The sequence below is a fragment of the Chlorocebus sabaeus genome, chromosome 26, assembly GCF_047675955.1.
Source record: "Chlorocebus sabaeus isolate Y175 chromosome 26, mChlSab1.0.hap1, whole genome shotgun sequence".
NCBI lineage: Eukaryota > Metazoa > Chordata > Mammalia > Primates > Cercopithecidae > Chlorocebus > Chlorocebus sabaeus.
Window position 1 is genome coordinate 17,195,166 of NC_132929.1, and position 22,515 is coordinate 17,217,680.

The 22,515-nt window shown below is 45.4% G+C and overlaps 2 protein-coding genes across 10 annotated transcripts in view; one reads left to right on the forward strand and one right to left on the reverse strand.

Annotated features, from left to right (window-relative positions):
• The window catches only part of NUSAP1 (nucleolar and spindle associated protein 1), a 45,727-nt gene extending 41,608 nt beyond the window's left edge, over positions 1-4,119 (forward strand). For 4 of the 6 annotated variants that reach the window (XM_008016949.3, XM_008016950.3, XM_008016947.3 and 1 more), the window contains exons 10-11: positions 541-649; positions 3,165-4,119. In XM_008016949.3, the coding sequence (XP_008015140.1) occupies positions 541-649; positions 3,165-3,258 (203 nt within the window). In that variant the 3' untranslated portion in view covers positions 3,259-4,119. The remainder of the gene's footprint in view (positions 1-540; positions 650-3,164) is intronic. The other 2 variants (XM_008016951.3, XM_038009848.2) reach the window with 1 other exon arrangement.
• A 3,641-nt stretch (positions 4,120-7,760) lies between these two features.
• On the reverse strand, positions 7,761-21,707 carry NDUFAF1 (NADH:ubiquinone oxidoreductase complex assembly factor 1). Of its 4 annotated transcripts, none has more exons than XM_008016957.3 (5): positions 21,588-21,705; positions 16,545-17,198; positions 14,163-14,348; positions 8,869-8,943; positions 7,761-8,001 (listed from the first exon to the last, which is right to left on the reverse strand). In XM_008016957.3, exons 2-5 carry the CDS (start codon positions 17,115-17,117, stop codon positions 7,852-7,854), a joined length of 984 nt encoding a protein of 327 aa, XP_008015148.3. In that variant the 5' UTR covers positions 17,118-17,198; positions 21,588-21,705; the 3' UTR covers positions 7,761-7,851. The 4 variants fall into 4 exon arrangements, with proteins under 4 accessions (XP_008015148.3, XP_008015147.3, XP_008015145.3 ...); XM_008016956.3 differs by having other exon boundaries at positions 21,403-21,692; XM_008016954.3 differs by having other exon boundaries at positions 21,287-21,692.
• Positions 21,708-22,515: the final 808 nt, after the last annotated feature.

A 22,515-nucleotide genomic window follows, 5' to 3' on the forward strand; every position in this document is an offset into this window, starting at 1 on the left:
ATCCGGCCACTGCACCCCAGCCTGGGTGACAAAGCAAGACTCCGTCTCAAAAAAAAAAACAAACACAAAACAAAACCAAAAAAAAGCAACACGTAAACTTCCAGAAATTCGGTTCCAGTTCTTTTTTGTAAAATTGCAAATTGGTTGGACACAGTGGCTCACGCCTGTAATCCCAGCACTTTAGGAGGCCAAGGCAGGCAGATTGCTTGAGAACAGGAGCTCAAGACCAGCATGGGCAACATGACGAAACCTCGTCTCTACTAAAAAATACCAAAATTACCTGGGCATGGTGGCGTGTGCCTGTAGTCCCAGCTACTCATAAGTCTGAGTTGGGAGGATCACTTGAGCCCAGGAGGCGGAGGTTGCTGTGAGCTAAGATCAGATCACACCACTGCACTCCAACCTGAGCAACAGAGTGAGATTCTGTCTCAAAGAAAAAAGTATAATTGTCAATAGCAGGTAACCACAGATGAAGGGAATGAAGTTGGGAATATAAATCAAACAATCTTCTTAAAACTCTTTGTCTCTGTCCTAAACTAGGAAAGCTAAAACCATGGGGGCAATCTAAAGAAAATAATTATCTAAATCAACATGTCAACAGAATTAACTTCTACAAGAAAACTTACAAACAACCCCATCTCCAGACAAAGTAAGTACATAATTATCCAGCTTTATAATTATTTTAATTTCAAAAGCAGCACCTCTGAGGGATAGAGACTCAGTAATAGTGGTGTTTTAAGGGGAGGTTAGAAGTGGTATCATGGGCCAGGCGTGGTGGCTCACACTTGTAATCCCAGCACTTTGGGAGGCTGAGGCAGGCGGATCATGAGATCAGGAGATCGAGACCATCCTGGCTAACACGGTGAACCCTGTCTCTACTAAAAATACAAAAATGAAAAAAAAAAATTAGCCAGGCGTGGTGGCGGGCACCTGTGGTCCCAGCTATTCGGGAGGCTGAGGCAGGAACCCGGGAGGCAGAGCTTGCAGTGAGCCGAGATCGTGCCACTGCACTCCAGCCTGGGCAACAGAGTGAGACTCCATCTCAAAAAAAAAAAAAAAGAAAAGAAAAGTAGTAGTATCATATATAGAACTTTCTGAGTACATGTTCCAGTATAATGGACTCCAAATCAGCAGGTTTGGGGTGAGGCCCAAGCACCTGCATTGTTTCTAAAGCTCTGCAGGTGATTCAGAAGAAGACCCAGATTCAGAGCACTGCTCTTGCATGACTCATCTGCCTCAACACAGGACATGTCGGTATCTCTCCTGATACCAATGCCCAGCAGTCCAGGGCACCTACGTGTCCAGATAGACATCAATTCCTCACTCCTAAGGAAGCCAGGCTTACAAGGCATCAAGGCCCTATAAAGAGGTGAACCCAGGACGGTCCTTAGAGGCTTCCTTCAGCATGAAAACTAAGTTAAAGCCAGAGCTCATCCTGGGTTGTAGCAAGTCATGGTTGGGCCCAGATTCCCTGCTTGGACCCTCGTGACACAGGGTTACCTATCATTTGACTCATGGCTATACATGACTGCGCCAAGGCCTTTGCTCACTGTTATTAAGTTGGCTGAGTGAGGTGGCTCACGCCTGTAATCCCAGTACTTTGGGAGGCCAAGGCGGGTGGATTACGATGTCAGGAGTTCAAGACATGGAGAAACCCCATCTCTACTAAAAATACAAAATTAGCCAGGCGTGGTGGCGCATGCCTGTAATCCCAGCTACTCTAGAGGCTGAGGCAGGAGAATCGCTTGAACCCGGGAGGCGGAAGTTGTGGTGAGCCGAGATTGCGCCATTGCACTACAGCCCAGGCAACAAGAGCAAAACTCCGTCTCAAAAAAAAAAAAAAAAGAGAAGTCAAAGGTCAAACTCAAAATCACATAGTTTAGTGAAAGGAATAGAACTAGAATCAGGGTCTACTGAGTTAGCCATTATGCTTTTCTTTCAGAGGATTAGACAAACCAAAAAAAAGAGAAAGAAAGAAAAAAAACACACAAAAAAGCCCAAGATTATATTGTCTTGGTTTTTTTTGTTTGTTTGTTTGTTTGTTTTGAGACGGAGTCTCGCTCTGTTGCCTAGGCTAGAGTGTGGTGGTGCAATCTTGGCTCACTGCACCCTCTCCATCCCGGGTTCAAGTGATTCTCCTGCCTCAGCCTCCCAAATAGCTGGGATTACAGGTGCCCACCCCTGCGTGCAGCTAATTTTTGTATTTTTAGTAGAGACGGGGTTTCACCATCTTGGCTAGGCTGGTCTCAAACTCCTGACCTCAGGTGATCCACCCACCTTGGCCTCCCAAAGTGCTGGGATTACAGGTGTGAGCCACCACGCCTTTGATTTCTAGGTGTAGACATTTCTCATTTAAAATTTTTTTTTTCTTAGAGATAGGTTCTTACTTTTTGTCGCCCAGACTGGAGTGCAATGGCATGATGATAGCTTACTTTTGCCTTGAACTCCTGGGCACAGGGAATCCTCCCACTTTGGCCTCCCAAAATGCTGGGATTATAGGTGTGAGCCACTGCATCTGGCCTAAAGCAAATTGTAAAATAATAAGAGTAGGATTCAATCACCAAGGTATCTTCTGATTCCAATTCCATGTACGATGTTATTTTTTATTTTATTTATTTTTGTTTGTTTGTTTGTTTTGAGACAGAGTCTTGCTCCGTCGCCCATGCTGGAGTGCAGTGGCATGATCTCAGCTCACTGCAACCTCCACCTCCTGGGTTCAAGCGATTCTCCTGCCTCAGCCTCCCAGTAGCTGGGATTATAGACATGCACAACCACACTTGGCTAACTCTTTTGTATTTTTAGTAGAGACAGGGTTTCACCATTTTGGCCAGGCTGGTCTCAAACTCCTGACCTCAAGTGATCCGCCTGCCTTGGCCTCCTAACGTGCTGGGATTACAGGCATGAGCCAATGTGCCCAGCCTCCATGCATGATTTTAGAGTGCTGAGTTAGCAAAAGGAAAATACCAGTTTCTAGCCCTTTAACACAACAATGACAAACAGGTGTTAGAAACACTAGGCGGAGCACAGTGCCCTCTGTTTTACACAAGTATGCTGGATGTCATTGCTTGAAAGTTTGGGTGTTAGTCCAACAATAGTTGCTCTAAAGTGTCTGTTGTGGAGCCTCCCTAGAGCTTAACCTGTGACCTGTGACCTGTCCCCCTCAGGGAAGAGCAACGGAAGAAACGCGAGCAAGAACGAAAGGAGAAGAAAGCAAAGGTTTTGGGAATGCGAAGGGGCCTCATTTTGGCTGAAGATTAATAATTTTTTAAGATCTTGTAAATATTCCTGTATTCTGAACTTTTTTCCTTTTGTAAATTTTTTTTTTTTTTGGATGTCTTCCCCACTTTAGTCACGAGATCTTTTTCTGCTAACTGTTCATATTCTATGTAGTGTCCATGTATGTAGTGTCCGTGGGTTCTTCATGTGCTACGATCTCTGAAAAGACATCACCTTAAAGCTCACATTCTTTGGGATGGTTTTTACTTAAGTCCCTATACAATTCAGGTTTCTAATGAGATACATCCTAAAATTCTGTTCCTAGATTTTCAATGTCAAGTTCCCCCTGCTGGTTCTAATATTAACAGAACCGCAGTCTTCTGCTAGCCAATAGCATTTATCTAATGGCAGCTAGTTATACAAGCTTCAGGAGAATTTAAACAATAACAAGAATAGGGTAAGCTGGGATAGAAAGGCCACCTCTTCAGTCTCTGTAGAATATAGTAACCTTTATGAAACGGGGCCATGATTTGGTTATGACATCAATATTTTACCTAGGTGAAATTGTTTAGGCTTGTGCATCTTTGTTCAAATAGCCTCATGTAATTGCCATCTGTCACTCACTATATTTGCATAAATAAAACTCTACAACTCATTCTAACATTGCTTACTTGAAAGCTACATAGTCCTATCGAAATGTGAGGATTAATGCTTTAATGCTTTTAGAGACAGGGTCTCACTATGTTGCCCAGGCTGGTCTCAAACTCCACCAAATGTACTTATTCATTTTATGGAAAAGACGAGGCTTTGCTTAGTATCATGTCCATGTTTCCTTCACCTCAGTGGAGCTTCTGAGTTTTATACTGCTCAAGATTGTCATTAATAAAATTTTTTCTCTTTGTGGTAGATTCATTCTTTGTAAACATAAGTCTTCCAAGATTTAGGTGAGCAGCTAGGCTTAACAAGAGTTTATACCCTTTGTATGCCCTTTCCTAACCACTGCTTCCACTCAAAAAAGAAACGGTGGTATGCTCCCTTTATATTCCCAGAGTACCTCTCAGGTTTTATTAAATGCTGTTGTATATATGAGGCTTTAGGACATGGCACACTCCTAAGTACTGGAAACATTCAGATTTTCCTATCAAGGGGAAGAGATCAGATCAATTTTTAAACTTTAGGGTCAAATACACATCTGATGGAAATGTAAAATGTCACAACCACTTTGGAAAACAGTTTGCTAGTTTCTTTGAAAAGTTAACAGTATGTCTACTGTGTAATCTAGCCATGCCATTAGGTAGTGAGACCCTAACTGAAAAAAGAAAAAACCACCAGGATCTTACATAGAGAAAATCCTAAGGACTTCACTAAAAAGCTCCTAGAACTAATAAATTCAGTAAGGTTGCAACGTACAAGATCAATACCCAACAATTCTGGCCAGATACAGTGGCTCATACCTGTAATCCCAGCACTTTGGGAGGCCAAGGCAGGCAGATCACTTGAAGTCAGGAGTTGGAGACCAGCCTGGCCAACATGGTGAAACCACATCTCTGCTAAAAATACAAAAATTAGCCAGGCGTGGAGGTGGGCGCCTATAATCCCATCTACTCAGGAGACTGAGGCAGGAGAATCACTTCAACCCGGGAGGTGAAGGTTGCAGTGAGCCAAGATCACACCACTGCACTCTGGCCACTGCAACGGGGTGAGGCTCCATCTTGAAAGAAGAAAAAAACATCAAGAACCAACAATTATATTTTTGTCTTTAATCTCCATCACCCAGCCTGGAGTGCAGTGGTGTGATCTTGGCTCACTGCAACCTCCACCTCTCTCCAAGTTCAAGCGATACTCTCTATCTCTTGACCTCGTGATGCAACAGCCTCAGCCTTCCAAAGTGCTGGGGATTACAGCTGTGAGCCACCACACCCAGCCTAATTATGATTTTTTTAAGAGACACAGTGTTGGTCTGTCACCCAGGCTGGAACGCAGTGGTAAGATCATAGCTCACTATAACCTTGACCTCATGGGCTCAAGGATCTTCCTACCGTAGCCTCCCAAGTAGCTGAGTCTACAGATGTGTGCTACCACACCTGGCTCATTTTTTTTATTTTTTTATATATTTTTTTAGAGACAGGGTCTCACTATGTTGTCCAGGCTGGTCTCAAACTCCTGGGCAAGTGATCCTCCCACGTCAGTCTCCCAAAGTGCTGGGATTAGTGTGAACCACTGACCCTGGCCCCCGTTTCCATATACTAGCAATGACTAATAAAAAAAAAAAAAAAAGAGACAACTGAATACTCAGATGCAAAAAATGAATTTGGACCTTTATACCTTACACAAAAGTTAACTTAAAATTGATCATAGGGCTGAGCACAGTAGCGTACATTCCTGTAGTCTCAGATACTTGAGAGACTGACGTGGGAGGATCACTTTAGCCCAGGAGATCAAAGCCTGTGGTGCATTATAAGCACTCCTGTGACTAGCCCTTGCACTTCAACCCGAGCAACATAGCAAGATCCTATTTCTTAAAAAAAAATAATAGGCCAGGCACAGTGGCTCATGCCTGTTATCCCAGCACTTTGGGAGGCCAACGTGGGCGGATCACGAGGTCAGGAGATCGAGACCATCCTGGCTAACATGGTGAAACCCCATCTCTACTAAAAATGCAAAAACAAAATTAGCCGGGCGCAGTGGCGGGCGCCTGTAGTCCCAGCTACTCGGGAGGCTGAGGTAGGAGAATGGTGTGAACCTGGGATGCGGAGCTTGCAGTGAGCTGAGATCATGCCACAGCACTCAAGCCTGGATGACAGAGCGAGACTCCGTCTCAAAAAAAAAAAAAAAAAAAAATGTGATAAAAGAGGGACTGGCTGCGGTGGCTCACACCTGTAATCCCAGCACTTTGGGAGGCTGAGGTGGGTGGATCACGAGATCAGGAGTTCAAGACTAGCCTGGCCAAAATGGTGAAACCCTGTCTCTACTAAAAATACAAAAATTAGCTGGGCGTGGTGGTGGGCAACTGTAATCTCAGCTACTCAGGAGGCTGAGGCAGAGAATCGCTTGAACCTGGGAGGCGTGGAGGTTGTAGGGAGCCGAGATCATGCCACTACACTCCAGCCTGGTGACAGAGCAAGACTCCATCCCAAAAAAAAAAAAAAAAAAAAAAATTAGCCAGGTATGGCGGCACATGACTGTAATCGCAGCTACTCAGGTGGCTGAGGCAGGAGAATTGCTTGAACTGGGAGGCAGAGGTTGCAGTAAGCTGAGATCACACCACTGCACTCCAGCTTGGGCCACAGAGCAAGACTCCATCTCAAAAAAAAAAAACAAAAAACGTAGACCTAAGTGTTAGAACTAAAATTACAAAAGTCTTAGAAGAAATCACAGGAGTAAGTCTCTGTGATTTACTGAATTATTGCCTTGGGCAGATCACCTGAGGTCAGGGGTTCAGGACTAGCCTGGCCAACATGGTGAAACCCCATTTTTACTAAAAACACAAAAAAATTAGCCAGACATGGTGGTGTGTGCCTGTAATACCAGCTACTGGGGAGGCTGAGGCAAGAGAATTGCTTGAACCTGGGAGGCAGAGGTTGCAGTGAGCCGAGACTGCACCACTGCACTACAGCCTAGGCAACAGAGCGGAACTCCATCTCAAAAAAGCAACACAAAATGAAAATAGAAGAAATCTAAATGCAACAGAGTGGTAGAAGGCCATTAACGGTCATCTCAGAGATTCCTGCTTTGGAAACTACTCATGTAGGAAATGTTCTTAACAGCAACTGTTCTGAGCAAAAACACTAAATTATTTACATAGTACATTTGCATCAGTACTTGCATTCTATGAGATAAAGTACACCAGAGAACCTGGTTTCATGCTGTGTTCCCCTTATCCAGTGCCTCTTAGCAACAGACTTTTGTTTTTGAGACAGAGTCTCACTCTGTGGCACAAGCTGGAGGGCAGTGGCGTGATCTCGGCTCACTGCAACCTCTACCTCCCAGTTCAAGCAATTCTCCTGTCTCAGTCTCCCAAGTAGCTGGGATGACAGGCGTGCACCACCATGCCCGGCTAACTTTTGTATTTTTAGTAGAGACGGGGTTTCACCATGCTGGTCAGGCTGGTCTTGAACTCCAGACCTTAAGTGATCCTCCTGCCTCCGCCTCCCAAAGTGCTGGGATTACAGGCATGAGCCACCGTGCCCAGCCAGCAACAGCATTTCAACTTGTCTTAGAGAATACATACTAGCCAGCTGGGCGCAGTGGCTCACGCCTGTAATCTCAGCACTTTGGAAGGCCGAAGCGGGCGGATCACCTGAGGTCAGGAGTTCGAGACCAGCCTGACCAACACGGAGAAACCCTGTCTCTACTGAAAATACAAAATTAGCTGGGCGTCGTGGTGCATGCCTCTAATCCCAGCTACTCGGGAGGCTGAGCGAAGGTTGCAGTGAGCCAAGATCGCACTACTGCACACCAGCATGCCAACCTGGGCAACAGAGTGGGACTCCATCTCAAAAGAAAAAAAAAAAAAGAGAGAGAGAATACATACTAGCCATTGGTTGGATGCCATTAAAGAAATATTTTATTTTGTCTACATCATTATAGATGCTAGTACCCTTAGAGTAGTAAAACAAAACTACCACATAATCTTTATTTAAAAAGCCTTGGGTTAAGCTCTGGAGAATTTTCATAGGCAAATTTTTCTGTATGGGCTGGATCAGTAAACACTCCAATAAAATCTATCTCCAGAAAGAATGGACCATCCACTTTATCAGCCAAGGTGAATCCTATAGAAGAGATCTAAATTTAAAACAGAGAAATTGATTAAAATCTCATACAGTGACGTACTGATATTATTCCAGGAGTTTAAAATCCCATCAAGTGATGATTATAACTGGGTTTTAATGCTATCAGCCCTTAGGAAATACATACTAGTTCTCACATAGCATACCGTAAGAGGAAATACAAGACTGTTTTTCTTTCCCCATTCAACTTCCTTCCTTCTCCTCATTAGGTAGCGCCACTTAAGACTAGGAGGGACGGCCAGGCGCGGTGGCTCAGGCCTGTAACCCCAACACTGGGAGGCCAAGGTGGGCAGATCATGAGGTCAAGAGTTTAAGACCAGCCTGGCCAACATGGTGAAACCTTGTCTCTACTAAGAATACAAAAATTAGCCAAGTGTGGTGGCAAGCACCTGTTAATTCCAGCTACTCGGGAGACTGAGGCAGGAGAATTGCTCGAACCAAGGAGGTGGAATTTGCGGTGAGCCGAGATCATGCCACTACACTCCAGCCTAGGTGACAAAGCAAGACTCTTGTCTCAAAAAAAAAAAAAAAAAAAGACTAGTAAGGACAACATGAATGCCTAATGGAGGTTCCTTGAAGTGTTCATAAACTCTTATTTTAAAGCTAAATTAGGAGGGAGGGGACAGGGGAAAAATAGCTAAAGTAAAATGTACGCATGCTAAAAATGATCATTCTAAAATTCCTTCAGGATGGGGGTATAGTTCATAGGAGAGGTCTGAGTCAGCCTCTGGCTAGGTTTAAGAGCAGTGGCCCTGAGAAGAAATTTTCATCTGCCAGCTTTCTCAAATGAACTCAGTCTCACCAGAGTTTCGATTCATTAAAAATGATACAGTTCTGAGTGAAAAATACAGGAATATATTACCTTGTCAAGCAGAAGCTCATGCTGAACATCCCGGATTCTTCCTCGATTAGAGAAGAAAAATTTGGAAAAAGGAATCTGAAAGAAGAAACCATTTACTTCATAACTGAAATGTAAGCAATTGAGGCATCTACATGTAATGATAAAACAAGAGTTTACATTTATTCTAAAATTATTTAATATATGTGTTATGACAAATGGCTAGCCATTTGGATCAAAGATGTAACTTAGGCCAAACAATAAAGGGTTAACTATGAAAAAAATATTTGTAACATTTGTGGAAAAAAGACTAGTACCTAAACACAGCTTTTCTTTTTTTTTTTTTTCCCTGTGGAGAATGGGGTCTCACTTTGTTGCCTGAACCCGGGAGGCAGAAGTTGCAGTAAGCCAAGATCGTGCCACTGCACTCCAGCCTGGGCGACAGAGCTAGACTCTGTCTCAGGAAAAAAAAAAAAAAAGCAAAAAGAATTGTAATATGTTTCCCTTTCTTCCTACATTAGAAAGGGAAGAAAAAGAAATGTCCTATTCCTTCTACTCTTGAACTTTTCAAGTGTGCCTTTTTATTCATCAACTTTATTTTCATAGTTCTTCTTTATGTAATTTACTTATTATTAAGCACGATCTTTTAAAACTATATCTGGCTTTGTTTGTTTTTGTTTTGTTTTGTTTTTGTTTTGAGATAGGGTCTCACTCTGTTACCCAGGCTGGAGTGCGTGGTGCAATCTTGGCTCACTGCAACTTCTGCCTCCCAGGTTCAAGTGATTCTCCCACCTCAGCCTCCTGAGTAGCTGGGACTATAGGCGCACACCACCACACCCGGCTAATTTTTTTTTTTTTTTTTTTTTTTTTTTTTTTTGATACAGACGGTGTTTCACCATGTTTACCAGGCTGGTCTTAAACTCCTGAGCTCAAGTAATCTGCCAACCTTGGCCTACAAGCATAAACCACCACACTCTGCCTAAATAATTATACAGAAGCTCTCTAGGATATATTCCTAAATTTTAAAAACACAAACCATAGGTACAGATTATGCTAATTTTATTTTTTGAGTTTAACCAAGGAAGAAAATGGCTGGGCCTGGTTGTGCATGCCTGTAATCCCAGCACTTTGGGAGGCCAACACAGTAGGATCACTTGAGCCCAGGAGTTCAAGACCAGCCTGGGCAACACGGTGAAACCAAGACTCTACTAAAAAATCAGAAAACTTATCCAGCCATACTGGTGCATCCTTGCAGTCCTGGCTATTTAGGAGGCTAAGGTGGGAGGATCACCTGAGGCCGGGAGGTTGGGGCTGCAGCGAGCGCATGCTGCACTCCAGCATGGGCAACAGAAGTGAGACCCTGTCTCAAATAAACAAATTTTAATGAACATAAATAAAAATAAATTATACATATTAATATTTATTCCAGTAATTTTATCTCTAGGAATATAGCCTATGAAAATAGTTAAGGATGTTTACCTCAGAGTTTGTTCCGACAGTAGAAAATTCTGAAAACAATCTAAATCTACACGTACATAATGAAGAATAAGTTAAGAAAAATTTTTTTGAGACAGGGTCTTACTCTGTCACCCAGGCTGGAGTCATGCAGTAGGGTGATCTTAGCTCACACAGCCTCAACCTCCCAGGCTCAAGCAATCCTCCCACCTCAGCCTCCTGAGTAGGTGGGACTAAAGGCACATGCCACCACACTGGGCTAATTTTTGTATTTTTTGTAGAGACAGGGTTTTGCCATGTTGCTCAGGCTTGTCTTAGACTCCTAGCTTCAAATGATCCACCGCCTCAGCCTCCCAAAGTGCTAGGATTACAGGTGTGAGCCACTGGACCCAGCCAAAATTGTTTTCTACTTATATAATATCATGCAGACATTAAAAATGATGTAGAAATATATTTGAAAACAAAGTGGTAAACAATAGTTCAGGGAAAATACTGTATACATGTTATAAAACACCACTGGAAGGGAAAAGCGTGACTAGAAAAGTCTGGAAGATACACGTCAAAAATAGTATTTCATCTCTGGATAGTGGTAGTACAAGATTTTTTCTGTATTTGCCAAATTTTTTTATAATGAAGTAGTTATTTTGTATAATAATTCATTATATATATATTACTTAAATACAAGTATATATAATTTGTGTTATATATCTATATTAGTGCATATACATGTACTATGTATTGAATGCTTATTTTGTGCTAGACACTAAGACAAAACTCTAGGTACAGGGGAAACTGGTAGGAACAATATAAGCAAGATTTCTGCTCTCACAGAATTTACGGAATTTAGGGTCAGGTATGGTGGTTCACGCCTATAATCCCAGAACCTTGGGAGGCCGAGGCGGGTGGATCACTTGAGGTCAGGAGTTTGAAACCAGCCTGGCCAACTTGGTGAATGAAACCCCCTCTCTACTAAAAATACAAAAATTAGGTGGGCGTTGTGGCACACGCCTGTAGTCCCGGCTACTCGGGAGACTGAGGCAGAAAGATCTATTGAACCTGGAAGGCAGAGGTGAGCTGAGATCGCGCCACTGCACTCCAGCCTGGGCAATAAGAGTGAGACTCCATCTCAAAAAAAAAGAATTTATATAATTTATGTTCCAGGGAAGGCAGTAGAGTGACAATAAACAGATGAATGAATGAACAAAGTAATTTTAGTGAGTGATAAGTTCTATGAAGAAAGTTATAGGATGGTGATGTTGAAAGTAACTGGATTAGAGGGTCCGATTTTACTTACAGGAATCAGGAAAGGCCTCTCTGAGGCAACTTTTGAGCCACGAGGTGAATGATAGGAAAGAGAAAGCAGGTGAAGACATGGGGGCAGAGCATTACAGCAGAGCAACACTACGTGCAAAGCTCTGAGATGGAAATGAGGTTGTTGAATCTGACAGACAGAAAAGGGGCTGGTGTGGAGGAGGGAGGGAGGAGGACAGATGGAAGATGAAGACGGGGGTCCGATACTGTAGGCCCATAGGTCATGTTCAGGAGTTTGGACTTAAGTCTTTTTTTTTTTTTTTGAGATGGAGTCTCTCTCTGTCGCCCAGGCTGGAGTGCAGTGGCATGATCTTGACTCACTGCAACTTCCACCTCTCAGGTTCAAGCGATTCTCCTGTCTCAGCCTCCTGAGGAGCTGAGACTCCAGGCGTGTGCCACCACCTGCAGCTAATTTTTTGTATTTTTAGTAGACATAAGATTTCACCATGTAGGCCAGGCTGGCCTCAAACTCCTGACCTCAAGTGATCTGCCCGTCTCAGCCTCCCAAAGTGCTCGGATTAAAAGTATGAACCACCTAGCCCGGCCTGGACTTGATTCGAATTGCGATGGGAAACCACTGAAGGGTCCTGATATGGTTGGGCTGTGTTCCCACCCAAAATCTCATCTTGAATTGTAATAATCCCCGTGTGTCAAGGGAGGGACCAGGTGAAGTTAACTGAACCATGGGGGTCGTTTCCCCGATACTGTCCTCGTGATAGTGAGTTCTCACAAGATCTGATGGTTTTATAAGGGGATTTACCCCCTCACTCAGCTCATTCTCTTTCCTGCCATCATGTGAAGAAGGATGTGTTTACTTCCCCTCCTGCCATGATTGTAAGTTACCTAAGGCCTCCCCAACCCTGCAGAACTGTGTGAGTCAATTAAACCGCTTTCCTTTATAAATTACCCAGTCTCAGGTATTTCTTCATAGTAGCAGCACAAGAACAGACTAACACAGACAGGTTACATGCTTAGGAGGTACATTTACATGCTCAGAAGCACGTAAATGATGTCATCTGAACTATGTTTCAGAAAGAGCACTCTGGCTGCTGTGGAGCCAGGATTTTAGTGGGGCAAGAAGACAAACAGGGAAATCAATAATGAAGCTGCTGCAATAATCCAATCACCTGGACCAGGGCGAGAGTAGAAGAGATGGCTAGAAAGGTCAGCTGCTGAGTGTATTTTGCAAGCAGAGGTGACGGGACTCACTAATAGACCGGATGTGGGGCGAAGGAGAAGAATTCAGGATGACCCTCAAGTATACGACATGAGCAAAATGGGGGCTTTGTGAGATTTTTTTTTTTTGAGACGGAGTCTCACTCTGTTGCCCAGGCTGGAGTGCAGTGGCGCAATCTCACTCAGCTCACTGCAAGCTCCACCTCCCAGGTTCAAGCGATCCTCCTGCCTCAGCCCCTCTATTAGCTGGGATTACAGGCATGCGCCACCATGCCCGGCTAATTTTTTTTTTTTTTTTTTTTTTTTTGAGACGGAGTCTTGCTCTGTCGCCCAGGCTGGAGTGCAGTGGCCGGATCTCAGCTCACTGCAAGCTCTGCCTCCCAGGTTTACATCACTCTCCTGCCTCAGCCTCCCAAGCAGCTAGGACTACAGGCGCCTGCCACCTTGCCTGGCTAGTTTTTTGTATTTTTTAGTACAGACGGGGTTTCACCGTGTTAGCCAGGATGGTCTCGATCTCCTGACCTCGTGATCCGCCTGCCTCAGCCTCCAAAAGTGCTAGGATTACAGGCGTGAGCCACCGCGCCCGGCCTTTTTTTATTTTTATTTTTTTTGAGATGGAGTCTCGCTCTGTTGCTAGGCTGGAGTGCAGTGGCACCATCTCGGCTCACTGCAACCTCCACCTCCCAGGTTCAAGCAATTCTCCTGCCTCAGCCTTCTGAGTTGCTGGGACTATAGGCACGCGCCACCATACCCAACTAATTTTTGTATTTTTAGTAGAGACAGAGTTTCACCATGTTGGCCAGGATGGTCTCAATCTCTTGACCTCGTGATCTGCCCATCTCGGCCTCCCAAAGTGCTGGGATTACAGGCGTGCGCCATGGCGCCTGGCCTCTAATTTTTGTATTTTTAGTAGACACAGGGTTTTGCCATGTTAGGCAGGCTGGTCTCGAACTCCTGATCTCAGATGATTCACCCACCTTGGCCTCCCAAAGTGCTGGGATTATAGACATGAGCCACCACACCTGGTCTAGGACACCAACTGTTTTTTTTTTTTTTGAGACAGAGTTTGGCTCTTGTTGCCAAGGCTGGAGTGCAATGGCAAAATCTCGGCTCACCGAAACCTCCGCCTCCTGGGTTCAAGCAATTCTCCTGCCTCAGCCTCCCGAGTAGCTGGGATTACAGGCATGTGCCACCACGCCCAGCTAATTTTGTATTTTTTTCAGTAGAGACAGGGTTTCTCCATGTTGGTCAGGCTGATGTCGAACTCCCGACCTCAGGTGATCCACCTGCCTTGGCCTCCCAAATTTATTATAGGCGTGAGCCACCATGCGGGGCCAAGACCTCATTTTTATAAACAATGAAGACTTATGCTGTACCTTGACCTCCTGCCAGTAGGGTCCACCACGGGTGAACATGAAGTAACTATACATCTGATTTGTCCTCTGGAGGAAATCTGTGTCCTCCTTGATATTCACCATCCAAGGCCGACCATCCCCACGTACACGGAGATACAGAGTATTGAACTGCGACCAATCATAAGACAACTTCCTCTCAAAAGCACCCTATGATATTGAAAGGAAAGTTAATTGCACCTCCTTCTCCACTATCAGCAAAATGTGAGTCATCACCAAGTCAGCATCATCAACAGGATTCACTAACCATTTTTCTGACTTTCTGCCCCATAAGAAGGCAGATAAACCCAGTGATTATTATTTTAGCACAAAATACTGACATAGTTATATGTTTCTAAGGTAATGTTCAACACACAACTGGCCCAGGACAGTGTTTACATGGGGTAGGCACTCACCTGTGTTCACTGAATAGAAATGAATGTATTTCCTTTACCCGGTCCTATGGAGCAATGACTTTTTTTTCTTTTTCTTTTTTTGAGACGAAGTTTCGCTCTTGTTACCCAGGCTGGAGTGCAATGGCACGATCTCAGCTTACCGCAACCTCTGCCTCCCGAGTTCAAGTAATTCTGCCGCAGCCTCCCGAGTAGCTGGAATTACAGGCATGCACCACCATGCCCAGCTAATTTTTTGTATTTTTAGTAGAAACGGGGTTTCTCCATGTTGGTCAGGCTGGTCTCGAACTCCCAACCTCAGGTGATCCACCCGCCTCGGCCTCCCAAAGTGCTGGGATTACAGGCGTGAGCCACCACGCCCGACCAAGGAGCAGTGATTTCTGAGTGGCCTATTTTATGACAACTGCCTTTCCACAAGTCAGAAAACTATAGAGAAAAGAGCTTAAGTTTTAAAAGTGATATTTAACAACAGTGGCTAGCATCCATTGAATATGTGCATTAAATAATTTGCATGCATAATTTAATCCTCACAACAGTGCTATGATAGGTTATTAGCATCTTACCCCGTTTTACAGATAAACAAACTAAGCACTCAGCTAATTAGTGGTATATCCAATGCTGTTTAACTCCAAAATCTGTGTGCTTAACAACTATCTATACTGCCTCTCTCTTCAAAAGTGGAATTTAGTTCATTTCCAAAGGCATTTAGTTATAGCAATCTCAAGGGTACTCTGATGTCAAGAACACCAATGTCTAGATATAAACTAGTATTTATTATCCGTGTAACTTTGGACAAGTTACTAAATCTATCCAACTCTGTTTCCTCATCCATAAACCTGGGATGATCTTACCTCAGGAGACTGTTGTGAGGAATAAATGGGATAATATAAAGTGCTTAGCACAAGGACTGGCACGGCACACTTAATAAATGTTATCTACTATTTTCATTATTCCAAAATGAATATTTGGGCCAGGCACAGTGGCTCACACCTGTAATCCCAGCACTCTGGGAGGCCAAGCGGTGGGGGCGTGGATCACCTGAGGTCAGGAGTTCAAGACTAGCCTGGCCAACATGGTGAAACCCTGTCTCTACTAAAAATACAAAAAATTAGCCAGGCATGGTGGCGTGCACCAGTAGTCCCAGCTACTCAGGAGGCTGAGGCAGGAGAATCACTTGAAACTGGAGGGCAGAAGTTGCAGTGAGCCAAGATCACGCCACTGCACTCCAGCCTGGGTGACAGAGCAAGACTCCGTTTCAAAAAAAAAAGAAAGCCACAGGCTGACCCTACATCAACTCTATAAAGCCCCCGGCCATTACAGAGGCTGTGGTCTTTGTTAGAGGAGATGCATGAAATCTCTCCAAAAATCTTTCAAATGTCTAACCTCTCAGGATTCCTGAAACATAACAATGCTGGTTCCAAAGCAATGCCCAGAAACAAGTAACTCCTCCTCCTCAGAAACCACTTCCCCCTTGTGGTTCCACTTTACACTTGTGCCAATACTTATCTCCAAACACAGGTGAGGCGCCAAAATATAACATGCCAGGTGTTTTCATTTATAGAAACAAAAGCTATCTTCTTTTTTTTTTTTGAGACGGAGTCTCGCTCTGTCGCCCAGGCTGGAGTGCAGTGGCGCGATCTTGGCTCACTACAAGCTCCGCCTCCCGGGTTCACACCATTCTCCTGCCTCAGCCCCCCGAGTAGCTGGGACTATAGGCGCCCGCCACCACGCCCGGCTAGTTTTTTGTATGTTTAGTAGAGACGGGGTTTCACTGTGTTAGCCAGGATGGTCTCGATCTCCTGACCTCGTGATCCACCCGCCTCGGCCTCCCCAAGTGCTGGGATTACAGGTGTGAGCCACCACGCCCAGCCCTACAAAAGCTATCTTCTACAGTTTATGCTACAATGAAGTTCACCCGTTCACTAGAAAATGATGCCGCCTGGGCCTCACCTACCCTTGGAATCCTGGATATCATTGCACAGTACCCACTTCGGGCAGACTCCCCGTCCTGAGGCGCCTCAGAGCTCAGAGTTCCATAGAGTAGTGCACTTTGGTTATTCTTGCCCATTTTCAGAAACACTTCACTTCTGCCTCCAATCGTCTTATCAGAAGTCACTCTCCACTTATCCAAATCTTCTTTCCCCCGGAACTGCCAGACAACCTTGGCTTGTTCCAGCAAGGCCTCTTGCAGAGGGCGGCCTCCCGGTCCCTTCCAATGATTCACAATTTCATCCTTCAAACGCCTAAAATGGTCCATTGCTTCATCTCTAATTGCTTTATCGAAACTAACATCAGGTTTCTCCTCAGGACAAGTTATATCCAAAGCAACTTCTTTCTGGTGATGTCCTTGCAAACCCCCTTCAGTCTTCCTCTGTGAGGAGGCTTTGCCAGGAGAAGCCACTGGTTTCTGAAGACTACTGGAATAGTCTGCAAAGCGAATACCCAAAAATGGATGCAAGGCAGAAGTTGGCTTAGAGCATTTTCTGAGAATATAAGTACCACGCAGTACTTTGTGAAACAAAGCCATGGTACAAAAAAATCAAAATGTAAGTTTCTTCCTGGGCTACCAAGGGCTATGAAGAAGCTTCAGCAAATAGCCCAATTCTACCTGTAACAGAAGAGACATTGAAGAATTATCAGTATAGCAATGAACGCATCACAATTTCAAATTCAACAGAAATCAGGTATTTTGAAATGTGTTAACTTCTTTTGTTTATTATTATTATTATCATCATTATTATTTGAGACAAGGTCTTGCTCTGTGGCCCAGGCTGGAGTGCAGTGGCACAATCACAGCTCATTTTAGCCTCTCTACTTTCTGGAGTCAAGTGATCCTCCCATCTCAGCCTCCCAAGTAGCTGGGATTACAAGCACACACCACCACACCCACCTAATTTTTAAATTTTTTGTAGAAATGGATCTCCCTGTCCAGGCGCAGTGGCTCACACTTGTAATCCCAGCACTTTGGGAGGCTGAGGCGGGTAGATACGAGGTCAAGAGATCAAGACCATCCTGGCCAACATGGTGAAACCCCGTCTCTACTAAAAACACAAAAATTAGCTGGGTGTGGTGGTGCATGCCTGTAATCCCAGCTACTAAGGAGGCTGAGGCAGGAGAATTCCTTGAACCTGGGAGGAGGAGGTTGCAGTAAGCCAAGATCGTGCCACTGCACACTCCAGCCTGGCAACAGAGTGAGACTTTGTCCCAAAAAAAAAAAAAAAGAAAAGAAAAAGAAATGGATCTCCCTGTGTTGCCCATGATGGTTTTGAAGTCCTGGGATCCAGTGATTCTCCCCTCAACTTCCAAAAGTGCTGGGTTGCAGGAATGACGCACCATCCCCGATCATTTTTTTTTTTTGTCTTTTCATAAGAGAGTGGGTCAGGCCGGGTGCGGTGGCTCACACCTGTAATCTCTACACTTTGGGAGGCCGAGGCGGATGGATCACCTGAGGTCAGGAGTTCGAGACCAGCCTTGACAACATGGTGAAACCCCATCTCTACTAAAAATAATCCAGGCGTGGTGGCAGACGCCTGTAATCCCAGCTACTCGGGAGCCTTAGGCAGGAGAATCACTTGAACCCAGGAGGCAGAGGTTGCAGTGAGCTGAGATCGCACCACTGCACTCCAGCCTGGACAACAAGAGAAAAATTCCATGTGAAAAAAAAAAAGAGAGAGAGAGACAGGGTCTTGCTCTGTCACCCAGGCTGCCACGCTGTGCCAAGATCAATAGCTCATTGTATCCCTGAACTCCTGGGCCCTGGGCTGAAATGATCCTCCCACCTCAGCCTCCAAGGTAGCTGAGACAACAGGTGCACACCACCATGCCCAGCTAATTTTTTTTAAAAATGTTGGCCAGGCGCGGTGGCTCACGCCTATAATCCCAGCACTTTGGGAGTCCAAGGTGGGCAGATCACTTGAGGTCAGGAGTTCAAGATCAGCCTGGCCAACTTGATGAAACCCCATCTCTACTAAAAATACAAAAATGAGTTGGGCGTTGTGGAGGGCGCCTGTAATCCCAGCTACTGGGGAGGCTGAGGCAGGAGAATCACTTGTACCCAGGAGGCAGAGGTTGCAGTGAGCTGAGATCACACCATTGCACTCCAGCCTAGGCAATAAGAGTGAAACTCCATCTCAAAAAAAAAAAATTGTAGCCCACCATGGCAGCTCACACCTGTAATCCCAGCACTCTGGGAATCTGAGGCAGGCAGATGACTTGTCAGGAGTTGGAGACCAGCCTGCCCAGCATGGTAAAACCCCATCTCCACTAAAAATACAAAAATTGGCCCAGTGTGCTGGCTCATGGCTGTAATCCCAACACTTTGGGAGGCCAAGGCAAGCAGACCACCTGAGGTCAGGAGTTCAAGACCAGCCTGACCAACATGGTGAAACCCCTACAGAAAATACAAACAATTAGCCAGGTATGGTGGCCCATGCCTGTAATCCCAGCTACTTGGGAGGCCTAGGCATGAGAATTGCTTGAACCCAGGAGGCAGAGGTGCAGTGAGCGGAGATCGTGCCACTGCACTCCAGCCTGGGTGACAGAGTAAGACTTCACCTCAAAAAAAAAAAAAAAAAAATTAGCTGGGAATGGTGCTGGGCACCTGTAACCCCACCTACTCGGAAGGCGGAGGCAGGAAAATCACTTGAACCTGGGAGGCAGAGGCTGCAATGAGCCAAGACTGCGCCATCGCACTCCAGCCTGGGCAACAAAAGTGAAACTCCGTCTCAAAAAAATACATATACAAAAATTAGCTGGGTGTGGTGGCAGGCACCTGTAATCCCAGCTACTTGGGAGGCTGAAGCAGGAGAATCGCTTGAACCCAGGGGGTGGAGGTTGTGGTGAGCCAAGATCACGCCATTGCACTCCAGCCTGGACCACAAGAGCAAAACTCCATCTAAAAAAAAAAAAAAGATAGAGATGAGGTCTTGCTAGGTTGCTCAGACTGGTCTCCAGCTCCTGGGTTCAAGTGATCCTCCTGCCTCAGCTTCTGGAGCACCTGGGATTACAGGCATGAGCCACTGCACCTGATGAGTACTACTCCCAATACTTTTTTTTTTTTTTTTGAGACAGAGTCTCACTCTGTAACCCAGGCTGGAGTGCAGTGGTGCGATCTCAGCTCACTGAAGCTCCGCCTCCCAGGTTCACGCCATTCTCCTGCCTCAGCCTCCCAGGTAGCTGGGACTACAGGTACCCAACACCACGCCTGGCTAATTTTTTTTTCCTTTTTTGTATTTTTAGTAGAGACGGGGTTTCACTGTGTTAGCCAGGATGGTCTCGATCTCCTGACCACGTGATCCGCCTGCCTTGGCCTCCCAAAGTGCTGGGATTACAGGTGTGAGCCATAGCGCCCAGCCCACTCCCAATACTTTCAAATCATCCTGATATATATTATCTCATGCCATCCACACACAAATCCTATGAAGTCAGGTAGATATTTCCTTTCTATAGGATACAGACACCAATAGGTAAAATGACATTATCCTTTTTTTTTTTTTTTTTTTTTTTTTTTTTGAGACAGAGTCTTGCTCTGTCACCAGGCTGGATATCTTGGCTCACCACAATCTCCGCCTCCTGGGTTCAAGCGATTCTCTTGTCTCAGCCTCCAGAGTAGCAGGGATTACAGACCGGCGCCACCATGCCCATCTAATTTTAATTTTTGTTTTTGTTTTTTGTTTTTTTTTCAGTAGAGATGAGGTTTCACCGTGTTGGCCAGACTGGTCTCGAACTCCTGACCTCAGGTGATGCGCCCATGTGGGGCTCCCAAAGTGCTGGGATTACAGGCATCAGCCATCGCACCCGACTTTTTTTTTTTTTTTTTTTTTGAGATGGAGTCTCGCTCTGTCACCCAGGCTGGAGTGCAATGGCATGATCTTGGCTCACTGCAACCTCTGCCTCCCGGGTTCAAGTGCTTCTCCTGCCTCTGCCTCCCGAGTAGCTGAGATTACAGGTGCCCACCACCACGACCAGCTTTTTTTTTTTTTTTTTAAGACAGAGTCCAGCTTTGTCACCCAAGTTGGAGTGCAGTTGCGCGATCTCGGCTCACTGTAACCTCCACCTCCTGGTTTCAAGCAATTCTCTTGCTGAGCCACTGGAATTACAGGTGTGCGCTACCACTCCCAGCTAATTTTTGTATTTTTAGTAGAGACAGGGTTTCACCATGTTGGCCAAGCTGGTCTCGAACTCCTGACCTCAAGTGATCCGTCCACCTTGGCCTCCCAAAGTGCTGGGATTACAGGCGTGAGCCACCCCGCCCAGCCGACATTATCAATAAGGTTTGCTGATAAATCAAAACCATGTAAACAGTATGTTTTCACATGTATTATAAACGTAAAGGAACCAGGAAAAATTAACAGTTGATCTGAGGTCCTGCAATTGTGGATAATATTTAAATTCCCCCGCGCCGGTTGCACTTAAATGATTTACACATTTAAGTTACAAAATGATTTACCTCTACACATACAGAAATTTTAGAAACAAATGATAGCTCATAAAATATTTTGCAAACCCTCCGTAGTGTTATTTCTCTAGTGATATAACTTTAATTATAAATGCTTTGTTTCATTTTTTTTTCCTACCAGTAAATAGAAAATCTAACCTATTAACTGAACAATACTGCCCTGAGGTTGACGTGGGTTTTGACAACATAATCCACGCAGCTAGAAGTGAGTCGAATTAGTAAAGCTATCCATGGCTTACCATGTGCCAGAAACTGCTCTAAGTGTTTCACTGACGGCTCACAACAATCCTGAGAGAGGAACTATTATTATTTCAATTATGGAGACGAGGAAACCGACGTTCCAAGACTAATTTACCCGAGGTCACCGAGGTAGTGAGTGGCAAAACTCTTCCGCCTTGGCGTTTACCTCCGGCACTCACGGCCTGGCCTCCGAAGGCTAGACGTTCGCCGCGCTGGGGAGGCCCCCCAACCCTCAACTGCCAGGGCTCTGTCGCCTCCCTACACCTGGGACACGTCAAACGCCGACCTACCACCGCTTACCTCCCCGAGCCTATAGTGTGGCTTCCAACCAGAAGCCACTTTTCACTTATAGGTCCATCTGCTTTTCCCTTCCGATGCCAAACAAGGCGTCAGAACACTAAAGTTCCGGCCGGGTACAGAAGCCCAGGAAGGAGAGCAAGGACCCGGTAGCCCAGCCAACTGAGGTTTTTGGAGGGTTTTGGTCCACTTGGTCGCCAGTTGTAAGGAAGCAGTGAGGATTCGGATAAGTTTTTGGCCTCTCCTTCCTGTATCCTTTCAGGCGGCAAACTCTATCTCTGCGTCTTTTTTTTTTGAGACGGAGTCTCTGTCGCTAGGCTGAGTGCAGTGGCGCCGTCTCGGCTCACTACAACTTCCGCCTCCCGGGTTCGAGCGATTCTTCTGCCTCAACCTCCCGAGTAATTGGGATTACAGGTGTATGCCATCAAGCCCGGCTAATTTTTGTATTTTTAGTAGAGGCGGGGTTTCACCATGTTGGCCAGGATGATCTCGATCTCCTGACCTCGTGATCCACCCGCCTCAGCCTCCCCAAGTGCTGAGATTACAGGCGTGAGCCACCGCGCCCCGCCTCCTATAGAACCCAGTTATTGCTAACGCACCTGCGCCCCCACTTGGCGCCTGTATCCCTTCTTTCCTTATCTGTCCCCTCAGTCTCCACAAGAACTGCCTGAGGCCTCAAGAGGCCGGTTCTGCTGGAATTGCCCCCATGAATTCTTGAGGACCCACCGTGTACCTGGACAGCAGCACCTCCTACCAGCCCTTCCCCAGTCCTGCCCCACAGGGTCGCCAGTTCCTCAGGGCATCTGTTTGTACCTTGTGCACACCTCTGGTAAAGCACTTTCTTTTTTCTTTTTCTTTTTCTTTTTTTTTTTCTTTTTTCTTTTTTCTTTTCTTTTCTTTTTTTTTTTTTTTGAGACGGCGGAGCCTTACT

Coding starts and splice junctions, on each gene's coding strand:
- NDUFAF1 (XM_008016957.3), bottom strand. CDS start 17,117: ATGGCTTTGTTTCACAAAGTACTGCGTGGTACTTATATTCTCAGAAAA. Junction 14,349..16,544: donor TGATATCCAGGATTCCAAGG/GTAGGTGAGGCC, acceptor TCAATATCATAG/GGTGCTTTTGAGAGGAAGTT. Junction 8,002..8,868: donor ATGAGCTTCTGCTTGACAAG/GTAATATATTCC, acceptor TTTTAAATTTAG/ATCTCTTCTATAGGATTCAC.